This window comes from Cyprinodon tularosa, unplaced genomic scaffold (genome assembly GCF_016077235.1).
Source record: "Cyprinodon tularosa strain WSP-4 unplaced genomic scaffold, ASM1607723v1 ctg547, whole genome shotgun sequence".
Lineage (NCBI taxonomy): Eukaryota > Metazoa > Chordata > Actinopteri > Cyprinodontiformes > Cyprinodontidae > Cyprinodon > Cyprinodon tularosa.
Window position 1 is genome coordinate 346,609 of NW_024039282.1, and position 15,934 is coordinate 362,542.

At 38.0% G+C, this 15,934-nt stretch overlaps 1 protein-coding gene across 1 annotated transcript in view; it reads left to right on the plus strand.

Moving 5' to 3' along the window:
- The window catches only part of LOC119796395 (E3 ubiquitin-protein ligase Itchy-like), a 34,310-nt gene extending 19,628 nt beyond the window's left edge, over positions 1–14,682 (plus strand). Inside the window, exons 11-24 of the mRNA XM_038304908.1 lie at positions 1,675–1,744; positions 3,496–3,580; positions 3,708–3,836; positions 5,560–5,632; positions 6,537–6,608; positions 6,903–6,991; positions 7,120–7,279; positions 7,388–7,521; positions 8,968–9,108; positions 9,200–9,320; positions 9,414–9,518; positions 11,559–11,655; positions 14,343–14,415; positions 14,532–14,682. Of these exons, the coding sequence (XP_038160836.1) occupies positions 1,675–1,744; positions 3,496–3,580; positions 3,708–3,836; positions 5,560–5,632; positions 6,537–6,608; positions 6,903–6,991; positions 7,120–7,279; positions 7,388–7,521; positions 8,968–9,108; positions 9,200–9,320; positions 9,414–9,518; positions 11,559–11,655; positions 14,343–14,415; positions 14,532–14,631 (1,449 nt within the window). The 3' untranslated portion in view covers positions 14,632–14,682. The remainder of the gene's footprint in view (positions 1–1,674; positions 1,745–3,495; positions 3,581–3,707; positions 3,837–5,559; positions 5,633–6,536; positions 6,609–6,902; positions 6,992–7,119; positions 7,280–7,387; positions 7,522–8,967; positions 9,109–9,199; positions 9,321–9,413; positions 9,519–11,558; positions 11,656–14,342; positions 14,416–14,531) is intronic.
- The last annotated feature ends 1,252 nt before the right edge of the window (positions 14,683–15,934 follow it).

The window sequence follows — 15,934 nt, forward strand, 5'->3', positions numbered from 1 at the left end:
CTGTCAGCTAAAGATCTGTTTTGGTCTCTATACTTTAATTAAATAAATCAATTCAAGCTAAAATGTAAGAGGCTATACTGAGCCTGATCTCTTTGTATCAGAGATTTTCTTACCTTTTAGAAAAATGTCACTTGGAGTAAAACCCCCCCTGCAACCCTGATTTGCATTTGTATAGCTCACAGCATGTTCATTTACATGTTAAAGCCTCCCCTAGAATTCCATGGGGGGGAGGCATGGGGGGAACACTGCCTAAGAGAGTCCACGTCAATTTCTGACAATTTACGGGAGTTTTCGGCGAAGCCTGCAAATTGTCGTAAACTGCCGCTAACCTGAAGTTCCACGACAATCTACAGTGCCGCATATTGACTAAAATCCCACTTTTCATGCAATGTGAAAAACAAGTGTGAATGAGTCAGCCAACAAGTACACCGGCAATGTTTGTTTTGCTTCAGCCTGCTGCTTCTGTTTAACATCGAACATGGCTCTAGATTTTTATTTAGTCAAAAAATATCTGTTTTTTAGGCTTTTTGCTTCTGGCAAAATGTATGTTAATGAATTTGTGAATTTGCGTCCAGCAACAATTCATCTTGCTTGCAAGGTAAAGACTTATGTGGTGCTGACTGGAACTGTGGGACAATTTGGAGGTGGTTGCACCTTTCTCCTAGCCTGACGTAGTCCGACTCAATTCTAGTCAGAATATGAGTCTGATACTGCTCCATAGAGCTGTGATTATGGGGCGTGTTTCGAACGAACCAGGAAAAAAAATGCCTCTGCACTCAATTGGATAGACCTACAACCAATAAGAGCAACGGAGTGAGTGACATATGTTAAGCGAGGCATAGTTGTTGTCCACAAAAATCAAAGCGTGCAGTTGCACACCTATAATAAGAAGATGAGACTTGATCGCGTTTCTCTGTTCCTCTTTTAAAATTAATTTGCTGTCGATATCTTCTAGAACAGACCTAATAGCAGAATCTACTCACCTCACCTCTCCGGCGGCAGCCATTATTGTTGTCACCCAAGCGCGCATTGGTCACGTGGTTGATTACGTTACTGTTGGTCATCTGTCCATCATCGTATAAAGCCCGCCCTGACAATTTGATTGGATCGCCTGACAGTGGGCGATAATACTCGCGCTACTATTGAGCAGAGCCAGACCAAACTTCCCGACCTCAAACTTTGTGGGCGGGACTAAGTTCGGAATGGCACCCAGGCTACCTTTCTCCTGCTAAGAGAGTTTGTCTTTTTAATTGGTGCTTTTAGCTGCTTATTCAGATTCAATTCATTGCAGCCACGAGAGGCTGGATCCCCTCACCCATGCGCCAAAAGCTATAATGATTATGAGCCACCCAGATTTTGAGTATCAATATTAAAATATTATGGAAAATTATCTTGAAATATGTAACTAAAATTGTTGGCAAAACGGAACATCCCGGTAGGATAAAATCTACTCTACATAGAATAATTTCATATAGCTGTGCATCCAGAAAAATGTAGTTCCTCTATGTTTTTTAGTATTCTCATGGAAACAGCTGAGTTTTTAGCAGAGTTTTAAACCAGTTGTTAATAGGGTGATGTATTTTCGGTTCCTCTTAACTGACTCAAATGTTACAAATCTTAGTCTGTTTTTAGTTAATTTGGATTTGTTTTCTTTATTTCTGTCTATCTTTGTAGGATCAACAGAAAATGTCAGCTCCTCAGAACAAGGGATTTGATCCTCTCGGCCCGCTGCCTCCTGGATGGGGTAAGATCATCAAGGGTTTATTTTATATCAGTGCAAAGGCCTCCAGTGGATTATGGAAAGATGAACATTGACCTGTCATAAACGACTGTAATCTGAAATGCAGGACACAGCCCTGATCCTTTTAGGCAGCTTGAGGAAGTATGTGTTTATTTGTTTAGCAACATTTATGTACAGAATCATTTTAAGTTATTTACAGAAAATAACAGTGAAGATATCTTATCAAGCTGCTGGGAAGCTGCAGTATACATATTTAATACCATTTTAAAAATTCCAAACATATAAATTCTTGCATAATAGTATATTTATATGCACTGCGTGGCCAAAAAAAAGTCGCCACCTGGATTCAAATAAGCAAATAGGTACGAGCCTCCTACTGGATAATTACTGCATGGGCGAGTATCTTTCAGCTGGCAACAAGTTATTTAACCCCAACTGGTGCAATGACTTGCTTCTCATTTCCTAAACAACCATGTTGAAAGACACATCCCGTGGTCATGGAAAAGATGTTAGTCTGTTTGAGAAGGGTCAAATCATTGGCATGCATCAAGCAGAGAAAACATCTAAAGTGATGCAGAAACTACTAAAATTGGGTTAAGAACTGTCCATTATTAAAAACTGGAAGGATAGTGGGGACCCATCATCTTCTAAGAAGAAATGTGGCCGGAAAAAATCCTGAATGATTGTGATCGGCGATCACTTAAACGTGTAGTGAGATCAAATCGAAGAAAAACAACAGTAGAACTCAGGTCTATGTTTAATACTGAAAGTAAGAGCTTTTCCACACGCACAAAGAGGAGGGAACTAAAGGGATTGGGACTGAACAGCTGTGTAGCCATAAGAAAACCACCACAGTGAGGCTAACCGGGAAAAAAAGGCTTCAATTTGCTAGGGAGCATAAAGATTGGACTGTGGAGCAATGGAAGAAGGTCATGTGGTCTGATGAGTCCAGATTTACCCTGTTCCAGAGTGATGGGCCAATCAGGGTAAGAAGAGAGGCAGGTGAAGTTATGCACCCACCATGCCTAGTGCCTACTGTACAAGCCTGTGGGGGCGGTGTTATGATCTGGGGTTGCTGCAGTTGGTCAGGTCTAGGTTCAGCAACAGTATGTGCTCAAAGAATGAGGTCAACTGACTACCTGAATATACTGAATGGCCAGGTTATTCCATCAATGGACTTTTTCTTTCCTGATGGCACAGGCATATTCCAAGATGACAATGCCTGGATTCATCGGGCTCAAATTGTGAAAGACTGGTTCAGGGAGCATGACATCATTTTCACACATGGATTGGCCACCACAGAGTCCAGACCTAGACCCCATTGAGAATCTTTGGGATGTGCTAGAGAGGGCTTCGCGTAGCGGTCAGACTCTACCATCATCAATGCAAGATCTTGGTGAAAAATTAATGCAACACTGGATGGAAATAAATCTTTTGACATTTGAAAGCCGTAATCAAAGCTAAAGACGGTCCAACAAAATATTAGAGTGAGTGACCTTTTCTTTTTTGGTGGCGACTTTTTTTTTGGCCAGGCAGTGTAGTTATGCTGTTGTAGAACTGAAATCCATCTTTATTTAAATTACTTGATTTATTTGATTATAATTTTACTAAAAAGATGGTTTTTCATTTACAGTATATAAGGATTTGCATTTAGTTCAGGCAGTTAATGTTTCATTTGATGTCTTACAGCAGAAGGGATGCAAATGTAGAAGTAACCAACCTAGATAAAAGCTGATCTTACTCTACCTTTTCAGAAAAGAGGACTGACTCAAACAATAGAGTTTACTTTTTACATCACCCAACACGCTCAACACAGTGGGAGGACCCACGAACACAGGGGTGAGTGGGGGAATTCAGGCCTAACAACCAAACCCTGTCCTTTTATGACTAAAACTCTTTGTGTATCTTTTTTTTTCCAATTTTGTTCAAAAACATCCTTCATTTATTTTTTTCTTCTCATTTCCAGATTACTGAATGAGCAGCCGCTCCCAGAAGGCTGGGAGATGAGGTTCACTGTAGACGGCGTTCCTTATTTTGTAGACCACAACAGGAGAACCACCACCTACATCGACCCTCGCACAGGAAAATCCTCACTGTAGGTTTTTCTCCTTGTTGCTCTCTGGTTTTTATGAAAAGAAATTTAAATTTTGATAAATGCAGCACACAAACTGGCAAACTAAAGGAAATTACCAAATAAATGAAAAGGAACAATTTTTTTTTTGACTTTTCTTAGAGATCATTTGATGCTTTAATTAGAAAATAACTCTCAGGTCTCCCATACAGGGATGTAGACTAAAAACTTAAAGGTAAAGTCCAGCAGTGATGTCATGATGCGTTAAGCCTAGCGCCATTATTTTGCTTTACAAGCAAAATCAATGGGAACTACTAGACACATCTGCAATCAACAACAATTATTCAAATTTTAAGAGGACTTCACCATTGAAATTAGTGAGAGCTTTTGTTAAACTGACAATGGCAGTTGGATTGGTAAAAGTGACAAATACATGAGTTACTTAAACTTTTCGATTCATCATTTTCCACGAGTTCGTCGTTGGATTTCCAAATTGAAGAGGGAGGATGTACCATTGAACTTCTGGCCAGAGAAAAAAACATGTAATATGTAGCCAACATTTGGAAGAACAATGTTTTCAAGGTGAGTTAGATAATAGCGTGTTGTGACAAACACCAGATACAGCACTGGAACTTGATCAACAGCCGATACCACACAGTGACTACACAAACCAGTAGGTGGCAGTAGTGTTCTTTGACAAAGCACGTTCAAATGAAAATTACTCTTAATTAAAAACACTTATTATTTATTGAACAGTATGTAATAGTTTCATATTTAAAGTACTTTCAGAAGTTTGAATTCTGAATGTGACCTGACTTCTCCTTTAACAAAATATTTTTTACCGGTATTATGGGTAGCCTTTAGTTATATTTTATATTTCTTCAAATTCCCAATAACCATTAACTTTATAATCGCCTTTCTCATTTCACCTTTTTCTTTTATGTAACACTAGGAAGCATCATTATTCCTGCTGTGTGTTTCATGTAGCAGCCAAACAGGTCAAAGTACCTTTATCACCCTGACCTAAGTCTAATCCCTCCCCCGACCAGCACCACCACACCCAAACACAATCGCTTTTCTCTCTTTGTGGGGACTCTTCATTAACTTCCATATAATTTCTAACAAATTCTACAGCCAACGCTAAACCTAACCATTAGGGGTGCATATCTAGCCCTAACCAAAATTCTCGTTATGCCTTAGCCCTAAATCTAATGCCAAAACTGTAATTATACTCATGAGGACCAGGCATTGTCTTCACTTTGTTAAAATATCCTCAGTCCAAAGGTTACAAGCTGAAACCTGTCCTCACTCTTCATCTAAAACAGAAAACACACAAACACAGCTGTGTTTTCATGATTTATGGGAACATTTAATTGACTTGCATTCATCTTGTATGGCATAACCCAACCTTTGCTAACAACTATCTACTGTAACCCTAACCTAAACTGAATTTACACCTTAGTCCTAACTCAAAGAACTTTACCATGTGGAGCCAGTTGAATATCCCCATATGTACCTATAAATCCCCACAATTAGGATATTTTACAAAATACTGTCCAAACATATGGGTAAAACAAGACCACAGATGCACACCATGTGAATTGCTCCTGAAGCTGTTTATAAAACTGCAAAGTGAGCAGCAAGTTAAAACCTACTCATTATTGCCTTGCTGAGACTATTTTGGAGTTTTATTTTTCAGATTCTGATTTGTAACACTGTTTTTATTTCTCTTTATATGTTTTTACAGTGAAAATGGAAGACAGATCACATATGTTCGAGACTTCCAGGCCAAAGTTCGGTACTTCAGATTTTGGTGCCTGGTATGAGTCACACTGATATGATTACTTTCGATTCTTTACTGCATTAACTGTAAACCCGCAGCAGAGTAAATCTGTGTTGAAAATTTACTTAGAATGTAATAAACTTATTGTTTTGTCATCTAAAGAGCTACAAAGTTGACCTGGAGACTAGCAGATATCTTCCTAATTAAAATAAAAAAAAAGTAGATTTCTTAAACATTGAACATTGAGAAATACTAAAGATACATTGGTTAGCATTTTTTGTCCCTTTGTTGCTGTTTTAATTTGAGGTTGCTCTCAGATAGCCCACAGGTGATGCACATCCACGGAGAAGTCATAAAAATGCAGCTACACATCTTTGACCTGTGGTGCCTAAACAGGCTCCAGGATGCCAAACCAAAAGAGTGAATCACAGATAATTTAGTGATTTAAAACATCCTACAATAAATATATTTCTTGCCAGATTGGACAAATCTGTTATTCAACTTGAAACAGCTTATATGAATTGCCTAAAGAGTGGTAAAAAAGCTGTTTACCACACATCTTAGTGTTAGGGGGCTTTAATTATGTATAATTGTGCAACATATGGATATTTGCTCCAGAATATTGGAAAGAAAAGAAAGAAAAAGATGTGAAAGGGAATTTGAATTGAAATCAAAGTTCAGCTGGCTGGAAATTGATGAAATGGAGAAAAGGTGCACTTTTGTGTTTGTTTGCAGGTATTACCCAGGCTGTAGTTGTCCAGACTGAAATTAAGATAAGATAGAGGATATCTTTTATGCTGTTATCCACTTTGTCAGCATGTTTTCCTATTTAAACTGAAATATTCAAGCAGTACAAACAAAAGCTTTGACTGAGATGTAAAACATAATTTATTAGCTCTTTGTGTTATATCACAGCTTTAGAAATGTTTTTTTTTTTCCAGCAACTAGCCTTACCTCAGCACATCAAGATCATAGTTTCAAGGCAGAACCTCTTTGAAGACTCTTTTCAGCAGGTATGGAAACTTAAATTTAGTATGTGGGCTAACCAGAAAATTCAATTAACTGATTCTTGTTCCTTTTTTAAATCAAATGTCAAAACTCCACGTGTTTCTGCATGTCGGTGAAAATATAAACCAACATGACACTTAATATGCTATAGTTACCTTTTTGCAGTAATAATGTTTAATTACTAACGCTGCAGTCCAACATTTTGAAGAAATTGAGAAAAACAAAACAGACATAAATCACACCAAAAAAATAAAAAATAAAAATAAATAATAAGAATTGTGTCTGTTTTTTTTTTTCAGATAATGAGCATCAATCCCCAGGATCTGAGAAGAAGGTTGATGGTCATTTTTCCGGGAGAGGAAGGTCTTGATTATACAGGTCTTTCCAGGTTAGTTGGAAGTTAGTGAAAACTTCTTGCCTCACCTCTCATATCTTTTAAGAATGTATTGGGCCAAAGTCCTTGTTACTGTCACCGACGATATAATAAGCTTTTGTGTCTATTATTCTCTCTTCCAGGGAGTGGTTCTTCCTGTTGTCCCATGAGGTTTTGAACCCCATGTACTGTCTGTTTAAATATGCTGGCAATGATAACTACTGTCTTCAGATCAACCCTGATTCCTCCATCAACCCTGACCACCTCAAGTACTTCAGGTTCATTGGACGGCTTGTTGCAATGGTTAGTTTTATTTTTACCACTAACAGTGCTTTATTAAAGGCAGGAAAATAAACCATAAGAAGAGTTTCAGGGTTCTGTTCGAAAATAATCCATTCTTTTATCCCTCAGGCTCTTTTCCACGGCAAGTTTATCGACACTGGTTTCTCGCTGCCATTTTACAAACGCATGCTCAACAAACCTTTGACTGTCAACGATCTGGAGTCCATTGATCCTGAGTTTTACAACTCCCTCATGTGGATCAAGTGAGAATGATCAAGTTTTATTAGCTTGAAAGATTCTGAGGCTTTTAACTTAAAAAGGAGACACTGATAATTTCTTAGTTATATCTATGTAAATGTCCATTAGTTTAACTCACAATCTGTCATTCATTTTGTAGTTTTGGACTAAAAGTTATTGAAGATTCCTGTTGGAACGCTTTGCTTTATAATTTCAGTCCCCTGAAAGAGTCCAAAAACTGAAAAACAATGTTTGCAGCCTTTTCCCTGCAGCCTCCAACATTTCATCAGTGCTGCTGGTCTACAATATCTCACTGTTTTCCCCCATGTTCCCTCCATGTTAAATAGTTACTTTCTATACTTGTCTGGGAGCCCAGTCTTGCTTAGATTCAATTTATACTAGCTTTTATTTCTCATTTCTGTTTTCTTAATTGTGTTTTTTCTTTTTGTTTTAAAATTTCTAATTTCATCTTTGATTTTAAAATGTATTTTCCTATTTTTTAAAATGTATTTTCTATTTATTGATTGATATGGCAAATAAAATTATCATATCTGATCTAACATCAATATTTTCCTCCAATTTTCTAAATCAACTACAATCAATTACAACATCTATATAAATCCTGATTTCTCATCCTTAATTGATCTTTGAAATCTTCAAATCATTCAGTTGTTTCATGACATAAATTAGTCCCATTTCTCAGATCAAAGTATAATCAGATATAACAGACTCAGACAACTGGGGCCTCTGATTCTATAATAATTAACATTTTATTTTCCAATGTGCTGAATAAGACGAATTACACAAGTTTAAAGGTTCGCTTTGAGGTGCCTAATAGTGACATCTTGAACAAAGGAGATTTTTTCATTTTGGGTTAAGTTAGTGTTCATTATTTGATTCTAGATTATTTTGTTTTCAGAAATATCATGATGTATATATTTTTATTTTTATTTTGTTTATCTGGGAGATTTAGAGCTGAATATAAAACCTATGGTAGAACATCCATTTTCACCACCTCTTTTCTTGAAGAGTCATAAACAGGATTAACTCCACTACAGCAACATCATCTTTTATTTCAGATATTAATGGACCATGATCCAGTAGTTTCAGTTTACTAATATCTTGTTGTTTTTGTACCGTAAAATTTTTTTTTATAAAGCTGGATAATATTAAGAATTCACCAAAAGAAAAAAGATCTTTATTTCTTGTTTTTGGACGAATAATACCATTAAAATCATAAGCAGCTCCCCTTATTAGATTATTTTGTTTCTACCCTCAGAATAAGGGGATCATATTTCTTAATATCAACTCCTTAACACCTCGGCTTGCAACACTTGATAGAATCCACACAATAATAATTATTCTTTCCCGTTGGATAATTTATCTTTGAAGCTTGTAACTTTTATTAAACCACAAAGTCCCTGATCTGGTGAATGATACCATTGTAACCAATACGTTTTGTTTTACGTCAGGGATAACAACATCGAGGACTGTGGTTTAGAGATGTTCTTCTCAGTTGATAAGGAGTTCCTTGGAGAAATCTCCACCCATGAGCTGAAACCAGGCGGAGGAGACATCCCCGTCACCGAGGAAAACAAGGAGGAATACATCAAGTGGGTTGTTAAATGTTCTTGTTCTGACGTCTCCCAGAGTTTGTTTGAGTTTTGAGCTGAAGTGTGTTTATCTCCTTACTGCCCCCTACAGGTTGGTAGCAGAGTGGCGGCTGTTTGGTGGAGTAGAAGATCAGATGGAGGCGTTCTTTGAAGGCTTTAATGAGATTATCCCTCAGCAGTACCTGCAGTATTTTGATGCTAAAGAGTTAGAGGTATAGCTGCAGCACACTTATCTAGATATTATTTATGTTTTGGGAAGCACCAAAAGGCCCAGGTTTTTCAGAATAGTGATTGTCTTTTTATAGCTGATGCTGTGTGGAATGCAGGAGATTGATCTTGGAGACTGGCAGAGAAACACCATCTACAAACATTACACTAATACTAGTAAACAGATAGTTTGGTTCTGGCAGGTAAGTGAGAAACAGTAGAATTTTACATTTGAATGATTGTTTTAACCTAGTTAAGGTTGATACAGTAAGTAGTTTGTCTTGTACGGCAGTATATTTTGCCTTGTGTGTCTGGAGACATTTAGTTAATCAATTGAAACCTAAATTTAGATAAAGAGATATCTAAAAAAAAAAAAAGAAATCAATTAAAAAAACCTGATGTTGAGATGGTCACCAGGCAGAAACATTGTATCTATATAAAGAAATAAAAAACCAAAAAACTCTGTGAGGTCTTGCCAGTGGGGCAAGACAAAGGCAAGGAAGTTATTGGACGGAGACATGATCAGAAGCAGGTGATCGGGCAGAGAGGGAATGCTGGACATTACCTAACCAAAGGGCTTTAATTAATCTGTTAATGTCAGATTGCGACATCTGTCGTTGTTTGAAACAAAATAGACTTAATGGGAGACAAATAAGGAGGAAATCCCTTTTGAAAACAAATCATAAAAAGCAAGGCTGTAGTTTGCAAAACTACATGTCGACAATTTACAAAGCTTCTGGGTTATTGTCCTATGCACATATAACACAAAAAATAAACTTTCCAAGCCACATCAGCTCTATAGTCACAGATAGAAAAATTCAGCATATCAAGAAAATAACACTGTCCCTTCTGTGAAACATAGTGGAAGCTCTATTATGTGCTGAGGCTTTCGTGATCTTGGCGTTGTTGACTGGCTTGATTACTAATTTAATTCACCTGCCTTCATCTGATCCACCTGCTCTTGCCTCTATTTAACCAGCCCTCTAACCAGTCATCAGTGCCAGATTACTTTCGCATACCTAAGTGTTACTGATTGTCTGATCTTGACCCATTCTGCCTTTGGACCTCTGAGTCTGTATGTCCCTGTTCTGATCTGCTTGCCTGACCTGTCTTTGGACACCTGCTAAATTCTGCCTGTTAACCAAGAAGAAAGAATGGCTGGCAAACTTGAAACTGCTTCCTGATACCATCCTGGATTTACCTTTGGAACCTCTTCAGGCCTCTGAACTCGTGCTTTTGAATTCTGAGCACAACCTCAACACAGACTTTGCCTTCTCAATTATCCTGCCTTCCTTTGTCTGCTTGGTTCTGATCTCCTGCCTATCCTTCGATTTCTGGAACTACAGCATCTGGGACTCCATGGGCAGTGCCCACCATGTCTTGTTGGCAGCCGACCAGCTGGAACCTACCTCGTCCTCTGGGCATGGACTGAACTTTAAGAACAGAGATTCCTGCCTTAGGAACTTTCCTTTGTTCATTTCATACATTTTCGTTTATTAATTTTGTGGGTTTTTTCTTTGATTAGATAAGGAGTATCAACGATTTTGGCCACGTGTGTATATTCAAACCAAGTCTTGCATCTTTCAGGAGATTTCAGGAGGTCCAAACAAGCCAAGTGTCAAAACTGTTATGTGATTAAAATCAAAGTTTTTGGATAAATGGGGAAATAATGTTCTGAAGAAAAGTTGGAAGAAAGAATGGCAGACATAGGTGTTTGCACTGATCCCTTTTCCTCCTAATTTAACCTTTTTACCCTTCATTCTTATGTTTTATTCTTGCTGAGTGAGTCTATTTAGCTGCTTACTTCCTGGGCCCTCACAGCAAAGCATTACAACTTTTAAAAATAACATAATTTCAGTTTTTAAGGTGATCATATTCCAAACATACATACATGCATATAGAACTCTCTACCTCCTCTGGTTTTATATCTTAACACATTACTGAATCGTTTTCCTCTCTCAGCTTCCAAACTGCAGTGTTTTCAGTTCAACCTAGTAGCTCTATGAGGCATTATCTGATCTGACCTGTATATGAAACATAGCTTACTTTTTTCTCTTACAGAAGTAATACTTAAAGTTATTCTTTAAAAGGTTTTTGATTGGATACATAATGTTTTATTATCACTTAATGATCTGGGGAATTGTATTTAAATTGTATGTCCTTGATTAGGTAATCAATGATATAATAAAGCAAATGTTTCTGAAGTAGCTAAACTTCAAGTCCTGCTGCTTTTTCCCCTGCAGCTGATGAACGAGATTGACAATGAAAAGAGGTTAAGGCTGCTGCAGTTTGTCACCGGGACTTGTCGTCTGCCTAGTGGAGGCTTCGCTGAGCTTATGGGTAACTTTCATTAATATATATAATTCCCTCTTTCTTTCAAGATATTGCTTTGGAGAACATTTTTTAATCTTGATAATGATTTCTATCTATCTATCCATCCATCCATCCATCCATCCATCCATCCATCCATCCATCCATCCATCCATCCATCCATCCATCCATCCATCCATCCATCCATCCATCCATCCATCCATCCATCCATCCATCCATCCATCCATCCATCCATCCCACAACAAAATCTTTTCAAGAGCATTCACCTACCTCAAATGATGCAAAAAGAGCGAAAATAACATCTCTTGAGTGATGTTTTGAATTATGCAAAAATACAATGTCCAGTTCACTGCTGTGGTAACGGTGAGGTATGGTGAACCTTGCTACTTAGGTTTGACAAGCTGGTTCTACTAATTTCTACAAGTGCTCCAACCTTACCCCTTTTGGGTGCATAGAAGCAGTATTGGAGCATATTGTGGTACCATACCCTAATGAAGTTTTCCATTGAGCAATATTATATAAAAGAAAGTCACAGTGTCATGGGGCTGTTTTATTTACAATTACAATGTATTTAGAACCTATGGAAACTCTGACAGGAAGACCCAAAGCCACATCTGAATTGCAGGACAATTTTCCTGAGAGTTCACAAGGATAACATTTTTTCTAGGCCTGCTGTTAATCAAAGTCAGAAATATTTGGTTCATTACATGGTATCTTTGTACTCAGTTTAAACAGTAAAATGAGTGTAGAACATCAATGACCAAACATAAAGGTGGAAGTGTGGTGCTCTGGGGTATTTTCTGGCTCTCTGTCATGATGGGTTTCAGATATTTTGCCCACATGCAGATACAACTCGGTGGCCGATGAAAAGTTTAACGGTTTATTGAAATGTGACACTCAGAGGGACTAAAACCAAAGATTCTCAGCTTGGGGAATATCCAGCGGTAAGGTGAACCGGAAACACCAGAGGGAGATCAGAGAGATGAGTTCTAGGTCCATGGGAATTTTCAGGCCAATACTAATATAAAGCCAGAGAAGGACTCACTATAGATGACTTGTGGTTGCTCTTTGGTTCTTGTTTGTGAGGACTGTACAGATAAGGAGATACTTGGCTGGAGGGTGGACAGACTTGTAGTGGTCCAGAGCAGCGGAGCGGACTGTTAACGAGCTTTCCTGAAGTGGACTGCAAACTGAAGTGGTGAATGATTTCCTTAATCTCAGAGAGACGAATAATTCCTTCCAAGGGTTGAAGGACCAGGTTTATCCAGTGGGTCAGGAAATAATCCTGCTGGAGACCACAAAGGGTTAGAACCTTGGATTCAGAGAGACAAAAACTCAAAAGGTTAGACTCAGCTAGGCTAGAGTACCCAATACTGGCAAACACTCTGGCGTCAAGGTGGAGACAGTCCGCTGCTCAAATACCCTTCAGGTAATGACCAAATGAGCCGCAGGTGTGGGTGATAAACCAGAAGAAGCCCTCCAGGCCAACAGGGGAAAAAGGCACCATCTAGTGGCTGGATGGAGACCGTAAAAGACAAACACAAAAACCCCTCCCACAAACAGAAACCCTAACAGGCTTAGTCTTGAACAAAGTGAGAAGTGAGAGGCCCCCTGAACAAAAATGGCTGCCTCAGCATCAGAAGAAGAGTGACAGAATAGTGAAAACAAAGCAATAAAGGTGCATAAAATGTATGCCAACAGATTCAGGGAGAACTTCCTAAAGCATTTCTACTGGTGTTCAGCTGTTACATCTGCGAAAGGAGGCTACCTCTATAAGTCAAATGATACTTTGGTCTATATTGATTCCATTATCTCTTTAACTTATATCACTTTTTGTACTATTATTTAATTCCAGAGTTTTATAAGACATTAAACTCAGCAGGGAAATCACAGACTTTTTTCTCCAGTGACAAATCCTCCAGCTCTGCTGGGGAAAACCAGAGGCAATTCAAGGCCATCTGACAGACATGGTCCCTCCATCATTTCCTGGGTCATCACTTGGGCCTCCTTCTGCTTCAGTTCAAATCAGTTTGTTTCTATAGCACCAATTCACAACATATGTAATCCAAGGCACTTTACAGTTCACCAGATCATACAGTCAAATGCTTAGAACTCGTTCTGAAGAAAGCCATCCAGCCAGGGCCAACTGAAAAAGGTATCAGAACCAGCTGGCCAGTTCTGCTGGATCCTTGAACCCCAACTTTAAGGTGATGGAGGATGGAGGATATTTTGTTTGGAACGGTAGGGTCTGGGTAACGGATCAGACAAAGAATGGTCAAAAAGGCCCCATGAAGACAAAAAACCAAGGCATGTGACGTTGCCCAGTACAGAGGAGCATTGATTCACCCCGGAGCCAAGGCTGAGGTTTGGGTTCACCAGCAAGCAACTGATGTCCCGGTACTTCCTCATGGCACCAGTCCAAGTTCAATTGGTTGAAAGAGGATTAGGCTCCAGTCAGAGGCGGAGGCGACATGATCCACGGGTGCTTAAATTGGCTCTAAGGACATGGAATCAAAACTGAATAATGTTTAATAAAAAACTAGAGAATGCATTATTTTCTTGAACTTTTAAAAGTTGGTGTATGTAAAGATAAGGCAAAGATTGTAAACAGACATTAGATAAGGTAAAAATAGCAATGCATGGGAACAAATAGAAAATGAAAATGACCCAGAGCTGATGAGTTCTCCTCTTTATAGGAAGCAATGGTCCTCAGAAATTCTGCATTGAGAAGGTGGGAAAGGAATCCTGGCTTCCCAGAAGTCACACATGGTGAGTTTACAGACTGTTACCTTAACTCTTGCTGAGCCTTTTCTATATAGTTGTAATGTTGTGTAATGTAATGTATTTGTCCTCAAACTTGAACCTACTTATATTTATGCTTCCAGCTTTAACAGACTGGACTTGCCGCCCTATAAGAGCTACGAAAAACTGAAAGAGAAGTTGCTCTACGCCATAGAGGAGACGGAAGGATTTGGACAGGAGTAAAAAGACTAGACATTTTGGTGCAAAAGCAAAAAAAAAAAATTGTGTTTAAATTAGGGAGTGTTCAGATGTGGCTTTTAATGATGAGTTCTACAGAACAACAGCGTTTTCACCTACTAAGCATGTTGTAATCATGTTGGTCTGAGTTTAAAGTCCCATGACCACATTACATTTACATTTGGAAGGTCTCTTTATTTTGCGCACAGCCAAGTTCCTCCAAAAGAGAAAAAAAACTCAGTTTGGTTTGATGAAGACTTGCTTATTTAATTGTGACTTAGCTGATAATTAAGATGAATCTTCCTCAATAATCTAACATTAACATGCCTTCCCAAAAAAGAAAATTAAAAAGAATCCACTAGACTTGGTTTCCAAGTTTGAAGACGTTTCGCTTCCCATCTAATGAGCTTTTTCAATTAAAAATGTCAGGAATAGCGTTGAGTTTGAGGTTTTACAAAGTAGCCCAAAGTCTTCAAACGTGGAAACTAAGTACAGTGGATTATTTTTTATTTTCCTTTTTTGGAATGATTATGAACTGGATGACTAAGAACCTTCACCAGCATTAAAGTGCCTGCTAAAATCTCATCTAAATTAATGCAGAGGTAACAAACAGTCTTGGTGCTTCAGAGATTTGGGATTCCTCCTTCTTTTTTGCTCTGGATTGTATCATGTCAGAGTCTGTGAACAGATTAATGATTGTGAACAGTGTTTGAATCTCCATTATATTAAGGGGTGGTGGCAAATGTTAAAAACCAATAATCTGACCCTAGTTTTATAGGGCCTGAGTGCACACTGTGGTGTGTAACAGGACAGTATGGATTAGAGTGTTCTAGGAGAATCTTAATGTTCTTATTAACAGCACTTTAATTTTTCAGATGTAAAGAAAGAGTATCAAATTAAAATATCAACTTAAAATCTCAGGAAAATATGGACACAGACCGGTTTTACTCCCCCAAAAATATACAGTTAATCACAACAACCCTTTTCGATGCATTCCTAACCTAACCATTTACTGTCCTTATTTTGACATATAAATACTTTTTAAATAGAACTCAATAAAGAAGGAAAAAAATATGTCAATAGGCATATGTATGAAATGTATATGTTTTTAATCCTTTATTTACGTAACTATTTTACCTGCACTGTTACTTGTGTTTTTTGCGCTGTCTGTAATTTTTATTAACAGTATAAAAATAATTATAGCTGTACTCAATACACCTCATTAATGATAATTCATGGTAAATATGTGGGAAGCAGATTTAAGATAAATGATAACATTTATAGCATTTCAGATAAACAGATGTTTCAC